The sequence below is a fragment of the Anser brachyrhynchus genome (genome assembly GCF_964034855.1).
Source record: "Anser brachyrhynchus genome assembly, chromosome: 2".
NCBI classification, from domain to species: Eukaryota; Metazoa; Chordata; class Aves; order Anseriformes; family Anatidae; genus Anser; species Anser brachyrhynchus.
In genome coordinates, this window is record NC_137695.1 from 116157733 (window position 1) to 116182732 (window position 25000).

The 25000-nt window shown below is 33.5% G+C and overlaps 1 protein-coding gene across 1 annotated transcript in view; it reads right to left on the reverse strand.

The window, feature by feature from the left end:
• Positions 1-25000, reverse strand: part of CCDC178 (coiled-coil domain containing 178) — a 174821-nt gene that overhangs the window by 80437 nt on the left and 69384 nt on the right. Inside the window, exon 18 of the mRNA XM_080578410.1 lies at positions 11712-11759. Coding sequence (XP_080434536.1) covers positions 11712-11759 — 48 coding nt within the window. The remainder of the gene's footprint in view (positions 1-11711; positions 11760-25000) is intronic.

The window sequence follows — 25000 nt, forward strand, 5'->3', positions numbered from 1 at the left end:
AGCTATGTATAGATGTTAGTAGTTAACACTTCTACCATAGTCATTGGGATAGTACAAATATCCATATATCAGAAACATTTGAGTGTCCAGCTTGCAGAATTTGGAAAAAGCTTGAATAGATGACTAGATAGATATTTTACTGACTCATTGAAATGAAAGATACAACACTTCTATGATTTTCATATGATGGATGAAATGATTTTGAAAGAACAAAATTTTTATTGCATAAATCCAAAAACATGGAGTCTTTGCTTCTTTCAGTACAATACATGAAGTGTCAATAAATTACTTCTGAATTGTAGGAGCTCAGCAGGTGTACAAAACCTGCCAAAATTCCTCCCTGCACTGTAATAAAGCTTATCAGAGGTGCAGAAGAAGAATTTAATTTTATTTATTCATCTTATTTTATTTTATTCTGTTAATCTTTTTATAAAAAATAGTTCTCAGGGAAATCATTTTCAATTCAGTCATTCTTATAGCCAAATTTGATAGATATCTTAAAAACCACTACAGTTAACACAATAAAGATAGAGACATGCTCATGGGAAAGTCTAAGGAAGGATCCATAGTGATACTGACTGGAAAGTTAAAATTCTACAGGAAAAAAAAAATAAATAAATAAAATAAAAATCTAAATGTTGCCAAGGTAGAGAAAAGTGCTGCTTTTAAGGGGACAAAAAAGATGAAATCTGTCTCTTGACAGCAATTCTATATTACACACATCAGTCAAGATTTTGGATATCTCAGTTAGTTTAGAAGGCTAACAATTTAGTCTCTCCATCTTCTCCCATGATCAATGAGCTTTTAAAACTGCACCAGCCTCAATTCTACTGTTTAAGATGACCAACTTTTTGAACTCCAAGGAAGATCTATCTTTTCCTCAGTGTGAATTTCCTATTTCTAGCCTAAAACACTCATACCGTTCATGGTGACTGGATCTAGTATATCAAACAGTGATGCAGATGATGAGATCATTTTTTCTCTATTCCTTTAAATTTCTTAGTGAATATGTCTAGTAGATTTCAGCACATTTTTTTATCTACATGACTCTTCCTTATTCTGCCTAAAGACAAAATGATGAAACTCAATAAATTATATTTCTAAGAAATATTCATTTTATAATAAATAAATAAAATGTATAATATTCACCTTATTTTCTCATAAAGCTCAAACATAACACATTTATTGCAATACTGGGTAAAGGTTTCAACCCCATCTCCATTGTGTATGCTTTTCAAAATTTAAACAGCTTTTAAATAGTCATCCCTAAATTCTCAGCATTTTTGAGTTTGAACTATTGTACTGACATGAATGAAAAGATGAAACTGTAAAATTTATGTGTAAATCTCAGTCAAGCCTCTTAAGGTAATTGGTCAGAAGACTTCTTTTGGAAGTACGACATGTTTTTACACATAATTTGACTTCACACATTTTTTCAGGAAAAACTGAAACTATCTGTAATTCATAGCTGGCCTTTCTAACAACAATTGTGATTTGAAATGAGTGCATGGCAACCTTCACGGGTATAGGTAACTGGAATTACCTGTGCTTCTTCATGTGGCATCCATTCTAATGAGAAGAGAAAAAGAAAGGAGAAAAGGCACACAGAGGTCTGCATGGCAGTATGGTATCCATTAATATGGCTTCAAGACAAAACAATAATGGAACCTTCCAACTCACATGGGCAGAGAAGAGAGAAATTATTTGAAGCCAGTTGTCTGAAGGTGGAGCAAGTCTAGATACCCTCACTACTCTTCCCCATAAATACTACTTGCAAATTTTCCTATTCCAAAGGAATTCCAAATAAAAAAATGGATACAAGCTCCTTTTAAGAACTTATTTAAGAACTAAGTCTTATTTTTGTTGTATGATGTATTCTGATATATCTTATAGAGTAAGAAGAATATGAAAACAAGGCTAAAGGTTTCAGATAGACTCGACTGTTTTGTATTATAGCCAGTTTATTCTGTGTTTATCCCCTTGTTATGGCAAGATACCTTGGACAGTCCTTTACCATCTGTGAATGTTCTGGCCTCCCTGGCTGAAATCTGCAATGATAACTGCATAGAGTGATAATTGCATAGAGAAAGACCACCTTGAATATGCATCCAAATGTCCCAAGAGTTTTCCTGAGGAGATGTAAACTTACCAAAAACATCAAAAGCTTAGAGGTAAAGATAATCCTTGTAGAGTTTAGGATAAAGGATTCCTAAGGATACTTATTATTATGGATATTTATCATAAGGATAAATAAAAAGATATTTCTCAGAGCTTCACATGAATGTGAATAATCAGACTGAAAGCAGCAAAATGAAATACTAGAACTGGATTACTTCATAAGAGAAAAGTCTCAAAACTGATTGGTACTTATTGCTGGTAATTTTGTTATTTTCCAGAAGCAGCACAGTTCAGTTATTGCAGATAGCATAGACAATCTTATGCCTCAGTGTGAAAGAAAGAGTTTAAAGTACTCTTGGAGCAGAAAAAAAAAAACTAAACAATTGTACTATTCTGTTAGAAAGCCTTATCATGCTTTAATACAGTGAGTATAGACTAAAGGAGCTCTCTGAGCTGACAGCTAAGTAAGCAATAAAATATATTAAAACCTATTATGAAGTGTTGCATGTTTGAATTATTTTCTTTTCACTGAAGATTTCATTAGGAATTACTTTTTTTTTTTTTTGTGAAGCTAAACAATCAAGAATATTTTAAAGAATTTAAAAAGCGTAAAAAAGGTTGACAAAACTGGGTTAATTCCCAGAGATATCTAAGCACATGCCTAATTAGTGGACATGAATAATCCTTCTGAATGTGCAGAACTTGGGCTTAAGTATGTAATTCTAAAATGCACTAAAAGCATCAAAAGCATGTATTAAAGCAATATTAATCTTGAATATGTATGTGCACATGCACGCGCAAACACACATTTATTATTGAGTGTTTTTTTTTCAAAATTGAAGCTATGCAATGACAAATCTGCCTCAGTTCAAAACATATCTTTATAGCACTGTTGTCTCATAACAAAGAACATAGAATCTACATTAAAATAAAAGTTAATTTATTCTCCAAGTAGAATGAAGACTTAGAGATCTAAATCTTGTATAATATATGAAATGCCTATGTATACTTGATACATAGGACACCATTAGATGCTCTGTCAATGTCCAAATACAATTTTCTTTTTATTTTTCTTTTTTTCAAATGAGTCAGTCAGAAACCTCTGATAGCACCATTTCAAATGCAAATAATTCTGTTCCAACTGCCTCTTTACATTAGCTAAATGAAGTCATCAGTAAACAAAATTGGAAGAAATCTTAACACAACTGCTGTAAACAACTTTAAAAGTTTTATATCCCAAAAGATTAAAACTGTTAGAAGACAGTTCAGATTCACTGGAGTTGTTCACCACTGATAGAGTTTATAGTCAAAAAATAATCTCTCTCATCTCACCCAAACCGATACTGGTCACAGCAAATTATAATCAAAGATAGATATCTTGGAGGGTGATAATACCATTAGATTTAAGGAATTAAAAATACATGAAACTTTTGAGTTAATGAACAGGGTCCTTAACTGCTCATTTAATTCAAACAGCTGTTTGTTAATGCCCTAAGCAGTGTCATAAACTGTGAAAATACTGTTGAGTGCAAGACACTAGTTAATGCTATAAAGCAACACATGCTCTAATATTAAAAGGATTTAATGGGATTAATAGAGAATAAAACATTAACTCCCTATTATGATGTTTTTAGGACCCAAGGGCAAATTCTGGCTAAAAAGGACTCTGGTTCTAAAAGCACAAAAAGTAAACTATAGCACTGTACAGCAAATCATGGCAATTTTATGCTCCTGAAAAAAAGTGGAACCCTGATAAGATCACATCTGTTCCAATCACAGACTGGATAAAATCACTGTTTACTAAAGTCCTAAATAACTAAATATGTGGAACCCCAACAAGATCCCATCTGTTAAGACTACAATTTGGATAAGGTCCCATTACAAAAAAATCTATATAATAACATATTCACTACAAAATATTTTTTTTTCTTCAGTTTCATCATTTCTTTCATAGAACACACTATTGTAAAAAATCCTACAGCATAATTAACTGGCTTGATGAACATTAGTAACGTATTAGTATTTGGATTGTCAATTCAAAAAGCAACCAAAAACTACTCTCAATGTTTTAAGCTATATAGTCTCTTTCATGTGTTCTTAATTCTAGTTATTTCAAATATATCTATACAACAATTTTTTTCATTACCCATGCAATGATAAGTTTGATATACAGTGTATTCAGTTCACTTGTAAATTACAAAAGGTTATTACTTTCAAATGTAACTACTGCTTTTTCTGTTTCTCTTCCAAAAGTATATTCTTCTGGAAAAATAAGTAAATAAATAAATAAATAAAAATAAAAAGGTGTCTGGGGGGGAGGAAGTAGGCTAAGTTTACCATTATAACTAAAGCATACTTGAAAGTTTATAGTAGTAGCAGAATTATTTTTTTTTTAATTAGAAGTTTATACAGACATAATATATAAATAAAGTCTATTTCAAGCACATGACCTTTTAATAATAAGTCATACAACACAAAAGAAGAATTAAGAATTTGGGCTTTCTTCCAAAGACTGAAGGAAGCAAGGTTAAATATTGCTATCAGCTTGTATTGTCCTCCAAAACAATATTAATTGGCTTCTAAAGTAGCAGACAAAATGTTATGTACATCTGTCTTTTCAAATTGAATAAATAAATAAATAAATAAAAACTAGTAATATCTTATAAGCAATATAATTGTAATTCTTAAGTTATCTCCTGTATTTAATACTCTCAAACATTAATAATCATCTGTAATTGTACTTGTGCAGTAGATATTTTCATCTGGAGATCTCAGGTTATGACTTCTAAGAAATCACAGGACCAGAAACAGTAGAGCCCTCATTTTTAATGAAAGTGGATACTCATGGCCACCAAAAAGCCACTAAAAGCTGTGAACATTCAGCATTTCTGCTTATGTTCATCTAGAATACACATTTTCTGTGCCTAGTACCTCAAAAAGAAATTACATAAAATCAGTCACATATGCAGAAGGTAAGAACAATCTACCTAATCTACCACTAAGTAGTGGTCTTTATCAAAAGGTTGTATTTAGATTTTCACATATCATCTTTTCCCTGTAGGCTTGCATAAAAATATAGCAATTTATAGAGCAAGGGAGTGAGGGAAAAAGAACAAAGAAACAAAGAAATATAGTTCACCACATTTAAGTAAACTTAAATAATTTAGAAATGCTGGCCAGAGGTGTTTTTTTCTTTTTGTTTTTGTTTTTGTTTTTGTTTTATGTGAATATATAACATAAAAGCATGTTCCTGAATGTTTATACTAGACTTCATTGACAAGACCATTTCCCTGACCCCTTCTGGCAGGTAAAATCATCCTGACTTTTTGTCTTGGGCATGCGCATTCTTCCCTATAGACCTTCTTTTCCACTTAAAACACAATATTGAAAAGATTCCCCCTGAAATTTTTTCCCACCTCATTGTGCAACATATTTCTTCTCCATGAAACTACTTTTTCCCCATCTGAACTTTCTTATATTTACTGAGTCCTCAGAATTTGCTTCCCTATAAAGCTCTTGTGGCTGCATTTTGTGCATTTTCTGCTCTTTATGATGCTCATTCCAATTTCGAGGTCATCACTTAAAAGTCAGCATTTTCCGAGAGTTACATCATAATATTTTCCAAGTGTTACTACATATCTTGAGGTTTTGCAATGCAGACACACAGGCTTGCATTAAACACACAGCAACCATGTAGAACTTACTAGAAAATGCTGGACATCTTTCCTACCAAAGGTGACTACAGTATTGCAAAGTCACTTTATTTAAGATTTTCTCCCACACATAGGCTCACAAATACTCCCTGCTTCTTAACAGAAAGATGATTTAGTATTTTTTCATCAAAGCTGTAGCTGTATTTCATATCACAACGTTTTCAAATATATGGTTTTCATGATAGTACTTAGTAGTGCTTATTATTGACTAGTAACTTCAAACTTGGTCTGGCTGGGATGGAGTTACATTTTGTTGTAGCATGTGGGATGGTGTTGGTTTCATATTAGTGACCAGAACAGTTGAGAACACACTAATGTTTTAGCTGTTGCTGAATGATGCTTGCATAGCACCAAGGAATTCTGTTTCTTGCTCTGCTGCCACACAATGAATTAGACTGGGGGTATGCAAGAGCTTGGCAGGCCACACAACAAGGCAGATGATCTGAGCTGGCCACAGAGATATTCAATGACATATAACATCATGCTCAGCAATAAAAGGGGAAAATGGGGAGTTTAGAGAGGTTAGCCATCTTTTGCTTGGGAATTGGCCAGGCATAGTCTACCTGTGGAAGCTCATGAATGATTGCCTATGCATCACTTGTTTTATTTTTTTTATTTTCTTCCTCTCTTTTTCCACTTCTCCTTTGATTATTAAACTTTTTTTTTTTTTTTTATCTCAGCCTACAAGTTTTCTTGCTTTTACTCTTCGCTTCCTCTTCCCCTGTCCCACTGGCGATGGGGTAACTGAGCAAGCAGCTGTGTGGGCTTACCTGCCATCCAGGGTGAGCCCTTGACAAAGTTAGATTATAGAAAATCAGCCACTAGTTCAAAATAAGGTAGATTCAAGCATTCGAAAAGAGAAGCCAAACATTATTTCTTGATTTGTCTCAATCCTAATAGTATGGAGTTGATAGCTATGATATTTTGGGGGGTTTTAACTTCTTATATAAATTCCAAAGTACTTCATCATTGTTCTCTTTCTTAAATTAAATTAATGAAAAGGAAATTTCAAGTTCAAGACTGATACCCTTCTTTAGCTATAGCTTCCTGGATTTAAACATAACGTTATCTCGAATAGTGGCAATTTTTAAAATGTTTATAGAACCACAGAATGGTTTGAGTTGGAAGGGACCTTAACGATTATCCAATACCAATCCCCCCTGCTATGGGCAGGGACACCTCCCACCAGACCAGGTTGCTCAAAGCCCCATCCAACCTGATCTAGAACACTTGCAGGGATGGGGCATCCACAGTTTCTCAGGGCAACCTGTTCCAGTGCCTCACCAGCCTCCTGTCATGGAATATAGCAGCACATAGCAGACACACCAATCCAGGTTGAAGAAAAGAATAGACTGACTGCTTTCTGTGAAGATCAGAAGAGCATCTTCACCAAAAAGCAGTATTAATTTTGTTTGGTGACAGTTTACTCTGAATTTTGTGTTCTATGTTTCCTAAAGGGAGTGATGTCTGAAAGGCAGAAGGGAGATCTGACTCTTTCCTTGGTCCTGACTGCTGCTCCATGGTCAGATGGAGCCTTCAGAAGAGAGGGGGAATATAATTTTTAATGAAAGCCATTGAACATGTTCAGCTGTAAGAAACACCTAGAGTACAGGCTAGGGCAGGGTGAAAATTACACAACAGTAGTAAGCCTCTAGAACAAGCAAAGACAATGAAAATCCTGGGAAAAGCCAGGAGCTTACAGCTAGATCTCAAGGGTGATGGAAAGTATTTTCCAGTTCCTGAAACCTCAGTAAAATGGATGGTGCATTTTTCCATTTACAATATGTTAATGGTTTGATGGAAGGAAGCAGAGGTTGGTGCAAAGGCATGGAAATAAGGCATGAAATCAGCAGGATTTTGCAGATTCTCTGTTGAGAAAGTTCTGCTGCTAAGGAGCCTGCCTGACACAACTGGCTTCACAGTGTTCACTGCTCAGAAGAGAGTGCAAGACAACAAAAATTTTACTGGATTAGACTACTATTTTCTCTAGTCCAGTATTCTTGGCAGAAAGGGATGTTATTGAGGGAGAGCACTTGAACTTTACTACTTTATAAAAAGTATTTCCTCACTGCCAAGCCATCTTCAATCTCTGGATTATTATCCATTCATCATCATCTGTATGGTCTGTCATGGCTATTTTCTTCAGCATCAGTTTATGTAACTGCTGTCCACAAACTTGCTTAATCACTCTTGGAACCACTAATACTCTCAATCTCCAAAAACTCCTGTTTATGGAGAAGATTCTTACTGACTATAAAAATAAATAAATAAAATAAAATAAAATAAATAATAAAACAAAACAAACAAATAAAACAAAATAAAACAAAATAAAACAAAAACAAAATAAAATAAAATAAAATAAATTCCTACTACTTTTCCTAACTAGTACCTGCATGCAGTGTTGCAAGATTTTTGAGTAACAGTCAACTTATTCAATGCCTTTATGGTTTTGTCAATAAAGCACATACGACCAGTTATTTCCAAAAATCAAAAATAAAAAAAATATATAAATATTTAGTAAAATTTGACTTTTTAAGACATTGAGGTTTATACCACTGTGAAAGAACCCTTGTTGTGGAAACCTGAGGTGATCTTATAGCCCCATTTTTAGGGGTTAGAAATGTGAAAACAAGGATGAATGATGGTCACCTGGGTATATGAGGGATTTGGGAATGTGATTTAGCCTAAAACTCAGGAGAAGAGTCTATGCCAGGAATATGTAGGAGTTATCTGCTGAAAACAACAACAACAAATCAAACAAAACAACAGCAACAACGACACAGAAACTGTAAAGGAAACAATAAGACATAAGGACAGACAGCAAATAGCTGTAATAAATTTCAGGAAAGAAGGATGGAGGGAAAAACTTCAGTCTGTTTTGTAGGTGTGAATTTAACAAAACATTCTCACAGGAAAGATCCCTTAGGAAGGGAAGGACGTAGATTGTACACAAGGAGATACAAATCATTCTTAAAACTTCTGAGATGGAATCAATACGTTAAAATGTTACCCAGAGCTGAATCAGTGCAGCTTGTACATCCTGGATTCCTGGGCCAAAAGATTTAATTCCACATAGAACTCACAATATCCTAGACTATAGTCTATTTTAAATGGTGTAAGGAGAAAACAAACAGGTCTTTCATTTCCAACTTTTCTTCATTCTAACTTAATATGAGAGCGTGAAAACCATTTAACCTGATGAAGAATGATTTGACAAGAAAGAGACTCCTGGAGACAATCATTGCCATGCTCAACTTCAAAGACAATTCAGTGGTATTAATAGGGTTAGCAAAGAAAAATATGAACACATAAAACCAAAAGTCTGATATGGACACAGATTTAGAATTCACATGTATGGTATGGAGAACAAACGATAAAGCTAACATCTGTTAGAAAAACTACAGTTGGCACAAGCAATGATATATAGAGTAGCATAGCATATCAGATGTCACACATCTAGAAAAAATATCTAACTGGGGCCAATATTGGTGGTTTTATCACATGGATGACAAAGCTTTCCATTAAATTTTATTCATGCCTCAAGAGGGGAAAAAAAAAGAAAAAAAGAGTGAGTAAAGAAGATTGCCTAGTGGAATTGAGGGTGCCTTGGATGAATACTTTGGAAGTTTTGCAAATTTTAGTCAACTTCAACGTTTGTCAAATTCACAAGGTGAAACAGGTACTGGATACATACATACCAGTAATTTTCATTTGCCTTCCTCCAAAACAACCATTCCTATTATCAAGGTCAAGCTATGACCCTGAAGTCCGTGGTCAATATATCCCATACACCACTATGACAGGACCCCACACATCAAACTCTGACACGTTTATTCTCTTTAAGAAAAAGGCATAGACGGCTCTCCCTCAAAGGTCTGGCAAATTCAGGCTCTTGTTACAGTAATTAACACAACAATGTGTGAGAACTTTAGGACAAAAAAAATGTTCCTTTTTAGGAACATTTAACATTGCAGTTTGTACAGAGGTTAAATTGAAAAGGAGCAGCTCTGACTTTATATTTCTATGTCAAAAAATAAGTGATTTAGGTTGGAGGGAAGTAAAGAGCAAATTAAAGGCAAAAACATATTTAGCCATATACAGGGATTTACAGTGGAACAGAATCTTTACAGAACTAGTAAAGAGAATCTTCATGAAATTCTAAACAATCTAATCAATAATAATTTCTTAATTGTTTCTACAGAAAAGTGAAGTGTTCTTAATGTATTTATATGCTGGGATCTTCTTAGTAGTGTCTTTGAGCTTGTTAATTGTTACCCTCACTGATGAATATACTATGTTGCTTATTGAATGACTTCTATCTTATGAGCCTATCCTAATTAACACTACCTATAATTATGTGAAATTCTTCTGAGATTATTTTACTAATAATATTAATAATAATTTTTGCAGTTGTCACAGCTGCCAAAAAGGAAAAAAAGTAAAAAATAAAAAAGGAAATGCTGAAGTAGACAATGCAGAAATACTTAATCACGACTCAAAAGATAATATTCTCAGATTTTTTAAGCACTGAATTCACATTAAAGATGACAGTCTAACAGCTTTAGTTCACTAATGTATTTAGAAACTTGTATTGTCATATAAACAAATACTAAAAAATCCTTGTAGTAGTAACTTATCTGGGGTTTTGTTGCCTACAGCACTTTCACTAAACAGAGTTCAGAAATTCCAGTGACAGCAAACAGTCCAAGATTAAAGGATCACTGAAGCAAGGCTTTAATCAACATCCGTAAGAAAAACTTCTTCCATTTCAGAGCCTAAGTTTTCCTCCTGAAAGACTTATGACTGAGCAGAAACAATTACTGAATGTCTTGCTAACACTATGTTTAGCCACATACAATAAATCAGCTCTGTCAAAGTTGAAGGTTTGGGGTTTGAATGGAGAACTTGATGGTAACCTTGAAGCTGGAGCTTCTGGATTAGCTGGTGGGTGAAAAGGTAAGACTAAAATCTCGGAATTGTGAAACCAATTTGGAGCAAATAGAGTTCTACTAACTAAGTGTTCTGATGATCTCCTGTAGAGGATGCAATAATGAGAAAGAAATATATACAATCACATTCCTTCAGAAGGGACCAGTGAGTTGTCTGGGAAACAGATGCTTTGCAGGAAGTGGAAGAAATTTTCCTTTCCAACAAGAAGATAAGAGAAAGCCCTTATTTTCAGAAATCTAAATAAAAATGTCCTTTATAATCTGTCCACTTAAGCAATTTATGCTTTCCTCAAATTGTCTAGCAAAATAAGTTACTAACAATGCAGCAAATACAAGAGAAGGTATGCAATAAAGACCACCTTTAGAAGACACTTTTTCTAACACTACTTGAAAATGAGTTAGACAGTATCTGTTATATGTCCAATACCTGTAGTGATTTCTTTCACTAACTTCACATTCTGGCTCTCAATCACTGGAAAGATCCAAATACAGAAGAATTTTATCATTCTCTTTTTTAGCTAAGATTCCCAGACACGTACATGACAATTTATTTTTTTTTGTTTTGTTTTGTTTTTACTTTCACAGCTGTAAATGTATTATCAGTCCTATTAAGACAGACAAAAGCCATATTCACCATGCCTGCTATTTGCCCAAGGATCATTGTATTCATCTGTGAACAGAGACTCTTTATCCCAAACATGGCATCTGGTACTGCCTGTGCTGATGCTGGAATCAGCTTTCCTCCTGAAAATCGTTCAACCTGTGTGCAAGAATTCCACATGACATGTTGCATGGCAAGGACTATATGAGTATGCTAACCAACCCTGCACATAGGTCAAGTTTCTCACAGAAATCAAGTATTCCGGGTTTGTTAGACCACTGTATAACCTCAGTTATAACTAAACAAAATTAAAGTATAAAATGATCTTACCCCAGCAAAGCACAGAGTGGAGTAATTGATAACAGAACCAGAACAAAGCTACAAAAAAAGGAAATAACAAACATATAATATCTGTATCTGAAACTTTCACTCTGTTTTTGACTCCTGCCTCAAGATATTCAAGCAGGTTATTCAGCCAGTTTTTGAGGATTGTGGATAAGACCAAACAAGCATTTGGCCTGTCAGAGTAAGATTCTGGCAAAACAACCTCTTTGTTTGATTAAGGTTTCTTATTTAATATTTTAATTATGCAGCCAGTGAATACAAATGAACCATGAAAGGTAGCTTGGGCACCCAATGTTCCATCTTCCCTCTAGTACATTTGGACATAGCATTGCATACACGTCATTTTATTTCCTTCCGTTGCCTTTTTTTTTTTTTTCTGTACAGATAGCTCTTTTGTACTAGTAAAAAAATAGAGAAGGACATCCAAAGATTTTTTTTTTATTTTGACTGACTTTCAGCATCTAGAACAAGTGCACGAGGAAAGGGTCTTTCAACAGACTCATTTTTCAATCAACACTTTTGTTTTATGACAAAATATCAAAAATCATATAGCATCAGAAACAATTAGTATAGAAATATCTTATTAACACAAAAGTAATTATCCTGCCCCCAGTTGTTCATTACAATCTATCAAGATACCCAACATGGCAGAAAACAGATAGGTATTGGAAGTTTTCAATTTATATGGTGCCTCCTTAATACTCTGGCAGTCTTAACAATAACAACATGCACTCCTAAATTACTTACAAAAAGCCAAAAAAAATAAAAAAATAAATAAATCAGTATCAGAGAAAGTAATTTGTCCTGAATTTTGGTTCTGTGTTTTAATTCAAGACACTAACCTTTATGCTGCTTAAATCTTGTGGAAGAGGATATTCATACTTATTCTGAGTAAACTAAGGAAAAAATTGGAAAAGCACTTACAGAAACAAAGTATATTGAGGTGGTGTCCATGGACTGTGCAACTCTATGGTTACAAATGTTATCTGAAGCACTTGAACAAGCAATATCTATTCATCCAATTTATTCATGTAGCTGCCATAAAAGACTGTCTTCTGTTTTGGGATTTCCCACATTTTGGCACAGATATGATTTATTGACTTTTTAAAGAGTGGACAAAAGGGTGCTTAGCATTTGCGAGGATATCGATAAACATTAGCTTTAAGCACAGACGGTTAGTCTCTTTAAAATGCTTTCATAACCCATGAAAAAAAAAAAAAAGATTCCATCAGAAGACAGCTAAGAATATATAAATAATTTTTGGAATCGCTCTTGAAAGGAGATCCTTGATGAAAAAAGGATGGACTAATCATCTCTGCCTTCTCCTAGGGACTGAAAACATCTTCCCACATGCACAACCCTGCCTAATTTTGTGTACACATTCTATTGCTCAGAATTTGTAAACAGTTTACTTCCCACCCTCTGCATTATCCAATAGCAGCAATCTAATTATAAGAATACAAAATGACACATATTTTCTTACATTTTCTGTATTTCTTTACTTCCTCAGCTGTCACTACTTCTATCCATTCCACCCAGGGCCTCCAATTCTCACCATTGCTAAGTACAAAAATAGAAGATAAAACCAAATCCTTCAGTGAAGGATGATTTATGATGTGACAAGTCATTTCTAGCAAAAAAAATAAAATAAAATAAAAAATCACCATAAGCTAACAGACATCAGATAATTTAGTATATGTTATGTTGATCGATTTTGTTTAAGCTAGAAGACATCATAACTTTCTTATACTTCAAAGAATCAGAAGGACTTACAACTAAGCTTGGATTTTTCTTAACTGAAGTGGTACCAAGACCTGTAGCCATCTTCAACTAGCCATTAAAGGCTGAAAGTCAGATTCTTGAATAGCTGTATTCTATAGTACTATATAAATTACAAATTAAAAAACAAACAAACAAAACAAAACAGGCTTTTTCAAGTTACTAAATATGAAAGCATTTATCATACCTCGTTAGTATCTACTGATGCTGAGACTTTGAACTTCTGGTTATCTAATAAGCTAGTGTAATCAATACTTTAGATTTTAGCTATTGTGATAGCCATAGGTTTTCTAAGCCCACTTAAACACCTTTTTGATATTAAAAAATAAAATAAAATAAATAGCTAATACATTAAAATTAATACATTAAAATTGCAAACCAGAACTTGTTAAAAGTATTCTTTTACATCTCTGTATAAAGTCTAATTTTTAAGTTTAATTTTCAGTCCACAGTACTCAGGAATGCAGATGCAAAGAAAGGTGAAAAGAAAGATGGATAATAATAGTCATTAATTTTGTCACTAAACAATGAGGCATAGCCTCCCAGTTTTTATCGCTACTGTCAAGATAGAATATTAGTGCTAAACTTTGCCTTCGTATGTATACTGTGTTTCCACACTCATTTGTATTACGAATAGCATCAAAATTGGTTACAACAAAGGAAAATCTAAAGACTGAGAAAATTCTTGATAAGATAGTTTGAACTTCATATCTAGAACCTGTAGTAGGCAGAAGATAAATCTTCACTATAAATATTTCTTACTCTTGTGGGATCCATGAGATTGCCTCTGAAAACGTGAAAATGATTGGTGATGGTCTTGTCTGTGTGAATAATCATGTTTTGAATTTGTTTGTTTTCAAAAGGTTAATAAATTTCAAAACAAAAATGTTAAGAGAGGAATGATCAGACAAGGTGGTAAGATAAGAAGCTAAAGTGACTTTAAAAGCTATGTTATTAAGTACCAGGTCAGATTTAAAAAATCAGGAATGTCAGACTTTCAACATACAAATAGCACTGAGGAACATCTGTTAGTAAAGCAGAATTAGAATCATTTTTGTCTTGGTAACCCCTTTACATCTTGGATAGTTTTAGGGAAGGCAAATGGAGCAAAACAAGATTTCTGTTCACAGCAGAGAATTAAATATTTATTTGCAAATACATATATGTGTGCTACTATAAAGTTTGATCAGGATTCAGTATAGCAAAAAGGAGTGGAAAAATAGAACAACTTTTTCGCTTTCAATAAAGACATTTACTGTTGTCGGTAACTAACTCTTGGACACTATAGCACACAAATATTTATCCCAACAGCACACACCATGTATACTAGTTCCTAACTTACTGAGCAAGGTTACTGACAATGTATTATTTTTCAGATTCTCTTAATCTTCAGAACTGCAACTCACATAAACCAGCTTTCATTTAATCCTGCTCTAACACACTCCTCATGTGTTTATTAGCAGAACAAAAGAATATTTTTAATGAAAAAGAAATAGCTGTAAACGTAAAATGAAGAGTAGATTGAAAGCAAGGCAGTAGGAGGTTCTTTCCTGACTATGCAAAGAAAGAACTGCTGGCTGTGGCTTCTGAGGTTCTTACAATTGAATGCATGGATGTGGAGAGACAGCTACCTGGTAATGAGTGTATGGTGTGCTGCATGAGGTTTCAGCCTCAATCTTATACCACACAGAGTGGAGTCAGTTTTGAAGCAAAGTAGCTTTGCTAATTTAGATGCAGAGATGTTCTATTTGTTAGACATGAAAGACAGCATTAACAGCTGATTTTAAGGATAGGTATTTTAGAATATGCTGAGTGAGAAGCAAATACTCCAAACCATTCAAGCCAAGAATATAAGTTCCAATGCTATTAAAGCTTTTGTTTTTCAGTGCACAAACAGGAAGATACGGATATTAAAGTTCTCTTCTTTAGCCCTGCTTTGAGAATAATCCAATTTCAATACAAAGAGTAACTTTTATAGATTTAAAATAATTATTTATTAAGGAAATATAGCATGGCTACATAGAAAATGAACGTTTATTTTGGAAGGTGTGTCTGAGATATATATATAATAAGTGTTTCAAGGCCCTCTCCCCTCCAAGGATCTTGAAAGTTAAATAGTTCTTTTCTCCCCAATGAAAGACTTAACTAAAATAAGCAGTACGAACAAATCTCCAACTGTGAACTAATTAAAGACAATTCCCTTTCATGGTTTTCCCACTAAATGTCATTTGTGATTTTATTTTGCTTTCCCAAGTTTGTCTCACTTTACATATCTGTTCTCCATAAGATTAATGCAAAATACCAATTATTTAAAATACCAGAAAATATAAACAAGATCTAGGAAAGTTAACATCAGCATTTATTAAAAGTCCTGAGGGACAATAAAATTTTAAACTGTGAAAATGTGTGCAGTCCCATAATAGTAGTGTTCTTTGATTTTGCCAGACAATAACAAAACAATCAAACAAAAACAAATAATACAACAAAAAGAGACATCAAGAACCCATTTTTATTTATCTGCAGTTATAAAAACAATTGTATGCAAGTACCTATATAATGCTCAAATCACCTTATGAAATATCTATACTACTCTACATTAACCAAAGTTTTCACTGTCTCCAGAAATGATGGTCAAATGACCTCATATCACATGGCTGGTGAAGCCACAACTGTACAATAGGGGTTCTGAATTTTATTCACATATGAATATACTTCTGGTCACAAAATTCTGGGAACATAATACCCTTTCTTACTAATTGATTCACTCCCTGTCTTAGGTTGGGCACCACTGGATTAGTATAATAAAAAAATGCCAGAATTCAAAATTTGAGCAATGAAACTATAATTTGGCTTCCAAAATTTAATCAGATTGTTTTTATTCTCTTCTAAGTCTTCTGAGCAAACTTTATTAATGCCATAAGAGAAGCTTAGCTATCCCCCTCTCCAATCAACAGTTAGAAAATGTAAAACAGGCTATTACATCTACCTATAAACCAAATCTACATTGTGCTGCAAAACTAAAATTTTCTCTTAATTACATGCGCAAGTAAGGCATTCAGTATAGAACCCCCTACCTGACTGACATCAGTCATGAAAGAAGACATCATATTTATACTCTGAAGTACTTTGTTCATCAAACCTATGACAGCATAGAGTTGTCTCGCATATGTATTTAATGCAGAAGCATTTAATAATCATCCTCACCACAGGTAAAAATATCTTCTACTGCTAGGGAGATTCATGAAACCTGAGAAACCTCTAAAACTGAAGAAAATTAAGGACAGCTGCCAATCTAATCAGTTCTTACTGATACTGTTTATAAGACAAAGAAGTCATAGTAAGTGCTATCTTCAAATATTTACTCAATACAGTTATACTAATATTTTAAAAATTAACAGATGTATTATCTATTCCCATTTTCACACACAATGACCTAGATCAGAAAAAGGAACTGAAACAGAAAAGCAAAATACAGCTTCGGATAAATTCAACCTGTGTTCAAAACATAAGCTTGCTTATCACCAGTTCCTTAGCTCCAAGGAGTAGGTTTACGAGCTGACAACCTGACAGTATTTCTTTGTTATGTCTGGCTGAGGACATCCAATTGTCATACAATAATTTTCAGTAATTAGTATACATGTTAGAAGTAACTCATCTTTTCACAAGAACAATGTTCTTTTGGATAAACAATAGCTTCTGCAACACTAAATTATAGAGGCCATGCTACTAATTTATGGTGGGTTACAATTATACATGTTGTGGGCCACAAGCACTCTGTGGGCTGTGTAATGAAGGCCAATAGTTTAAAAACTGATTAGAATTACAAATAATCTGCCAGGTGTTTTTATTGCTGTTATGGAAGACAGAGTTATCTTAGTCTTGAATCTCCAAAGCCAAGCTGAAATAAAGTATTTTGGAAAACTCTCTATGGTCAATAAAACTTCAGAAATATCTTTTTCAAAACAAGTATTATTTTTGTATCACTGATCAAGAATAAAGGTAGCATAGCAGTGGTAGTACCACTGTTAACAACACTCTCATTGCTCCAAATACACATTGTATTCATCTTGAAAATATCATCAATCTGGTCCTCTTAAACAATCTACCTAACACATTTGTGGGCATGAGATCAACAGAGATTAAGAATAATTATACAAGAATGTTATATTAGATAGTTGGAATAATCCATATTTACATAAAAGGAATAAGTTACAACTTTCTAGCTATCTCACATCATTATATAAAAATTCAAAATATTCCTTTTAAATTAATTCAAAATAAAACAAAGAATCTCCCAAATTCCTTTATTTTTATTTCTACTAGATTTTTGTGCAGAATTTTAGACCTAAGAAAAGATATTGCATTAATACAGGTAATAATTTTTTGTGATGATAGCCAACCAACAGCATTACAATAAGCAAATCCTAACCACTAGACCTCCATTATCCAGCTATTTAAAAATGAAGATATTATTTATATAACATATAATAAGCTGCTTTGAGTTCAACAGAAAAAACAATAGCAATATTTTAATGTTTTAATATTGGATAATATTTTAATTTAGGAATGACTATATTGATGTAAGCAGTATCACTTGCTATTTTTCAATAGATTTATGCAGTCCTAGATTAGAAGAGGTTTTAGAGAAAACAGACTATGGGACTTTAATTACAGGTCAGAATATAGGACATAAAAATATACTTCGGCAACTGGGATGAGAAAAAAATCACAATATTTTGGATTTAAAAGATTAGCTTTTCGCTGTTAAGACTAAAGAGTATTCTACTGTCATGCAACTAAAGGTTCAGAAATCTAACTGTCCTGGAAAGTCCTCTGCCCATATACACATAATTTTTTGAATAAAGAAGTGGTAATATCTGTTTAATGATTAAATTATTTATGAATTTCAGATAAATTGAAATAGTCAAACCAAGTGATCTGACACCAAACGTGTATGATTAAATCACTAAGGGGATGTAATTGCTGTGCTCATGTGGCAAATATAACAGTTTTCAGGAGTACTGTATAAGGAACATAAAAAAAATATAAAACAAAAATTATAAAAATAACATTAATGTAACACATTAAAGTATCCAAAATATCAAAACTACAACACCATTCATAAGAGTAAAACCATTTTACTTTTATTCTCTACAGGTGCAGCTTATTAAATTTCAGATTTTAAGGTACAGTAAGTGGGTATTCTTTAGCTTACAGATCTCCAGTGAACATATACTAATGCTCACAAAGAACATTAACAAAATAAATATATGTTAAATTTAACCTTTTCTTAACCTTTTTTTTTAATTATTATAAATATCAAGCAATTACAAATTGTAGACTAAAATTACCTCATTGAATGGACACTAACTATAGATTTTAATTTTTCTGCACCTATTTCATTTTACACTCAACATTTAAGCGGAAAGATAAAGTTTTTAGTCTTTTAGTCTGAAACTGTTCTATAATATTCAGATTTTATATACTAATAGATACTAAAGATTTTTGTTATTCAAGTTTCTGGTGCATAGACTAGAATGCACTACTATTGTACATTTAGCACCTGCTAAATGAACATTTTACTATTTACTTAAATGCAAAGTTTCTACTGACGACAATGGGCTGCATAGATAGAGAGGAGAGATATGGTCTTCATATTCTACATATTCTTCATATTCTACAATAGCTAAAGGACGTTCTGAAAAAAGGAAGGTAGACAAAATCTGAAATAGGTATCATGGTCCTAATCTTTTGTTAAGTGATCTGTAGATGGCTTTCTTCTTCTGTGTAAAATTTAGTGTGGGATTATTGGAATACTTTATAACAAGTTAAAAAAAAAATCACTGTTAGAAGATTAATGTTCATCAAGGACAAAGTCTTCTCTTTACTATGTATTGATTAAAACTGTATTAGAAATCAATATGGATATTTACAATTAATCCATTGCAGATTCATGTGTTTTTTTTCTGGTGAAGTCTCAGTAGGAATTTCATCAGTTCTTAGTCAAAAAAGAATAAAAGACTTCCAGCCTAAGTTTTAATCTTGTGATCTACAGTAACAGAATCCATTTCTATCAGATCTGCTAATTCATAATATATGAACAACCCACTTGAGCTTCCACTGACATTTGTCTCAAAACCTACATCAACCTGAGGAAGAACAGGCTGAGCAGATTGAAGAAGATACTAAGGTTTTATGATCAATATATTTTCAAGAGAGGGCACTATCAGTGCAGATATTTGTTCAAATACACTCTGAAATGTACAAAACTGCTCATGCAGGTCCTTTTACAAAACTGGGCTGTTAATTTGCAACCAGAATGAATTAAGACTGAAGTAACTGTTATGTGTAGCTATGGGGCAAAAGGTCCTGAGACGCTCATTTGAAGAGCCTTTTATGATGTTTGGCAAGAAAGGATTTTTATTTATTTTTTAATATCCTGTGTTTTCATCCTGTTTTGATATGTTTTTAAAGTCTGCTATCATTATTAGCCTTCCTGTCCAAAGCTCAAACTTCCAAAATGACACTCTTTTTAAGTTTTATTTGACTACTCTGCACCACTATCTACTGAAAGATGATGTGCTTATTGAAACACTATTAACTAGTGATGAAACATCTCTGTGCTTGCTTACATGCAAAACAGTTATCAACTACATTAATCTCTGACATGATCAAACAGTAATAACAGCTTTTCACCACTGTTGATCCACTATAAATTATTTTTATTTTTTTAAAATAAAAAGCAATATACCTTGACAAACAGGGGTGGTATGTTTTAGCTTAAAAGCCAAACTCAAATTAAAAAAAATAAAAAAAATAAAAAAAATTTAAATAATGATTTTTAGTTCTATTAACTAAGCATAGGTCTGGCTAGCTATTAAAATCTAAAAAGATGTGTATTCAAATCACACCTGTTTCGTTTCTCAAAAGTGCTATTTCAGCTAATTTAACCAGTGATTCCTCTTAGGGACATATTTTGCTGGGAAATTTAAGCTACTGAGATCAACTTGAGTAAATTGTGCAGTTAACTTATTTTTGATAATAGAAAAAATTGGCTGACTGAAAATGCTTAAAGACTGTGGAAGAGCAGAATAGTGGCATTCCATACGTCACATAGACAAGTCTCAACTAACGAACTTGTTATGAACTAACTATCAGCACTGGAACTGCATTGCTAGGAAATATGACAGACAAATCATAGATCTACACAGATTATTATTTTCCATGAATTAATATAAACAGGATGTATAAGAGTTTTGTTTCTTTGGTTGGTTTGGTTCGGTTTTGTTTTGTTTCATTTTGTTTTCAATCCTTCTTTAGCAGGCAGACAGGATCATCAAGTAATAAAACTGTAGAACTGTGTCCTCTTCCTCTTGCCTGTTCTGCACCAAAATAAAATACACTGGTGTACACAATTTATTGGGTTGAAACAATCCCTTATATTCCTGTGGGGTTTATTTATATCGCAGACACAGGCATAACCCAACATTCTGTCTAACACTTAATCAGGCAACTTCTTCACAAGTATGATTCTAAACATCCTGTTGTTCCTAGCTATAACAATCAACCCTCTTGTTCTTATTTCACGTTCAGAATGGATAGAAAGAGATGAAAATAACTATCTTATAATTTATCGTAATGTCAGCTTCCTTCAGCAAGCAGAAGGAGACAATTCCACTGGAATGGACTTAAATGTCAACTCCCAACATTCTAAATACATCCTATCCATGTCCTTTAGACACAACGCTCTTATTAGAATGCTAGCAGGATCCCATTTTGGAGCTGTTACCAACAGTCTTTGAGTCAGCTTCTTTGGTTTTCTCCTGTAGAAAAAGCTAAGTGGTGTGATGGGATGCTTAGTTCTACACCAACCCTGCTAGTGACTCGCTAGAGGAAATAGCGGGGAGTGGCAGGAGATACTTCTACAGGGAAAACAAAAGAATGCTTTTTGCTTTCCCAGTTATATCTTTTAAGTCCAAAATGTCTCCAAGTTGGAACAGTCCCATTCTTTCTTTCTGCTTGTAAACTTCTTTTCCATAATCAGATGCATGGAATTTAAGAACATCCATAGGACATACATATATCTTCCATATCATCCATAGAACATCCATATATCTTAAATTTTAATGATTTTAATGACTGAATTTTAAAAGAAAGATTTTAATCACAGTTCTTTTTTCTACTGACATATATATTCTTCATGAGCTTCTCTTTGAAGAGAGAATCTAATACTATCATCACAAGACTCTTCAACAAGAAAACATGCCCTCTACCCCAAACCATTTAGTGTGCATAATTACACACCTACCCTACCCCATTTAGTGTGTGTAATTTCACTGTCATAAAATCTCAGTCACACAGTTTTTTGGGTTGTTTGCTGGACTGCTTACTGCATTTGGTTAGCCTCAGGCAGGTGCCTATACTCCCCTATGATGCTAAAATCATCAAAAGGTTTTTCTACAAAATCAATGTTATCCATTTTTCACCAGTGGATAGCCCACTGAGCCATTTTGACTTCAAATTGCTTGTTCCATAATCAGATAGTTCAAAATTCTTGTAACTAAAATTGCTCCATCATATGGTGGCAGGTTCAGCTTTTAACCTTCCATTTTGCTTTGACAGACTTGTGTGGATTAAGAGTATTAATATATGAAGTATCAAAAAAAAAAAAGAGTAATGTTTTTAGCTGTGGTATCTAAGTCATGGCTATAAAATTAAGATTACCTTTGCATAGATCTCCTGCCTTTGACTATGGAGTCAGAATGTATACCATATAGTTAAGAATTTTTAGAAGTTTAAGTTACTCTTGCACTCTGTAAAACTTGCCAGACTTACAACATTGCATTCAGAAAACAACAAATTCTCCTGCAAATCAATTAAATAATTCTTCAGAAAAGATATTTAAAATATGAAGTTCTAAGCAACTGCATAAAGTTCTAGAAATAAAATTTCTTAATAAAATGACAAGGTGTTTTAACATCTTTAAATAATACTATCTCAGTTGGTAAAAAAAACTGGAGGTTGTGCCTTTCTGGTAAAGATTATACGCTTCTCAGAACTTTTTTTCTTTCCCATAAAGACAAGCAGTCCAACCATGTTCAATAAACTATCAATGCAATTGCAACTGCCAGTTATCATGCATCTAATTTGTATGTTGAGAAAAGTGAGTAAAAGAAGTTGCTTCAGAACAAACTACTGCCACCAATGTGTCTCCAATTTTCCTAGACCTCTACTGATCAAGACCACGGACTTAGTATTAAGACAGATACTTTTGCTGATAGGTAATCATCTTTGATTATAATAGCAGTTAGACGGTTATTTAAACTTATCAATAGTCTCCATGAGATACTGAAAAAAATAGGTTGCATAGTTACTGATTCTTTCTGCACCGATTTTTTTCTCCTGTAAATATATATGAAGCTACTAAAATGAAATAAATATTTTAGGCTGGTGAGATCTTTGAAAAGTTTTGCCATGGCTTACTGCCATACAGACACTACATACTTTATATGCCAATGAGTCAATGTACTATGAACTTAGATGAAAAAAACTTTGTCTGTTCATGAACTAATACGCTTTGACAAAATGTAAAAAGCTGGAACCTTACTTTGGTACTAAAAGAATCTGGTTCTTACTACAAATGTGGCATGCAGTTCTGAAGTTCAGTGGAAAAAACATACATTCTGGGTCTAGACAGCTCTGGTGAAGTATCAATGACTGAAGCCCCGGTCACTGAACTGATTCATTGATTCAGGCTTATATCAGTAGACTACTACAAATTTCAGTTCCAGAGCTAAAAGGACATTCAAATGTAAAAACACACTTCTGCAGCTCCAAGCTGAAACTGAAGTTTATGTGGTGACAGGAGAAATTGAGAAAACATACGTGTGCTTTGTACTCTCTCAGTCATGGAACTGTTTTAAATGGGGTTAATCACAGGACATGGCTCAAGAATAACTATCTCAGGCTGACAAGAATGTGAAAACCATCTGTGGGTGATCGGGACCCCAGTGTGTCATACTCCATGTCATCTCCATGTGCGGGGACCAGAGTGTGTCCTTCTCCCCACCAACTCCATATGCTGGGACCTGAGACCAGATCCTATTTCCTTCATCTTATGTTCCAGCCAATCTTCTAGCAACTACAAGTGATAAAAACACAGAGGAGGAGCTATGAATTATGTATGTAACCAAGGATTCCCTACAGCAAGATGGCCTCACGAAGGCTGATTCCACCAAGTTTAGGGTTACCTTTGCCAGAAAATGGACCCAGATTAGAAGCAAGAATGATGATATGTTCAGACTGAAGGGATTTAAACTTCACAAAGAGAAGATCAATAAGAATATATCACATCAGCACTTCAGATACATTGCCTGAACCTTCAATTAATTTCAGACCAAGGTTTCTTAATTTTACAGCACTAACTGGGCTCTGGGCTCAGTCTCCTTCTATAGATCATTACAAGAAAGAAAGCCATTTTTACTTCTCACCATAGGACAAAGCCTGGAAAAAGAGTTCTTTCACCAAAAATCTCAAAAATCAAAAGCTACGGATCTAGTTCAAACTACACAAAGTTCTAGACATACTTGCTCCTTGCCTACAGCTAACTGCTTCTTTTTATATGGGCCCATGGTAAGACATTTCTACAGTGATACCATACAGAACAGAACCCTGTTTAAGTAGAAAATTAAAGAGCATAAGAAAAGACCTTGATCCCTAATGACAACCTGAGACTTTCTCAATTTATGTAAATAAGTGCACAATAACGACAGTAAAGCAATATAAAAACACAGTATGCAAATTCATAACACATGTTAATGATTTCCTCTTTTATTACTCAGATTGACTGCTATCAAAGTATAGCAAATTTTCTTCCCTGGAATTGTCTGACATCACTTGACTATGACAACATCTAGCTATGAAACTGAAGACCTTTATTCAGGAGGTTAATACGAGGTAGGAACTCCATTCACTGTTATTTTGGCTTAAGGGCATAATGTCACAATTTGGTGCATCCTCTAATGACTTTTTTTTTCTTCTTCTTCTTTTTCTAAAGGCAGCTTACAGCTTAGACCTAGTTCAGCGAATTTCCTTGCAAGGTCCTTGGAAAATGTGGGTGGGTGGGGAGTACAACTGATTGTGTGGCCAAATTTTGTTCATGCCTGCTTACTGATTTTTGTTCATTTCACAAATAAACAAGGCATGAATACATCAGCCCACAAACCATAAACAATAAAGAACTTCATCCTGTAAGTTTGCTACGGCCAGCAGTTTGTGGCTGAATCTGCTATTTGTCATAAGATAAATGATAAAGTGATTGCCATTTGTCACTGAATACACAAGAGAAGTGTTCAACTGTGAATCACACAAATGCAGACAACAATAAATACTGCTGTTCTTATTAGTAACTTTTTCTACAAGATGTGTTTAACTATAAAAAATATTTTCTTAACTATGTGTACCATTTTAATATGTTAAAAAAATTATGAAAATAC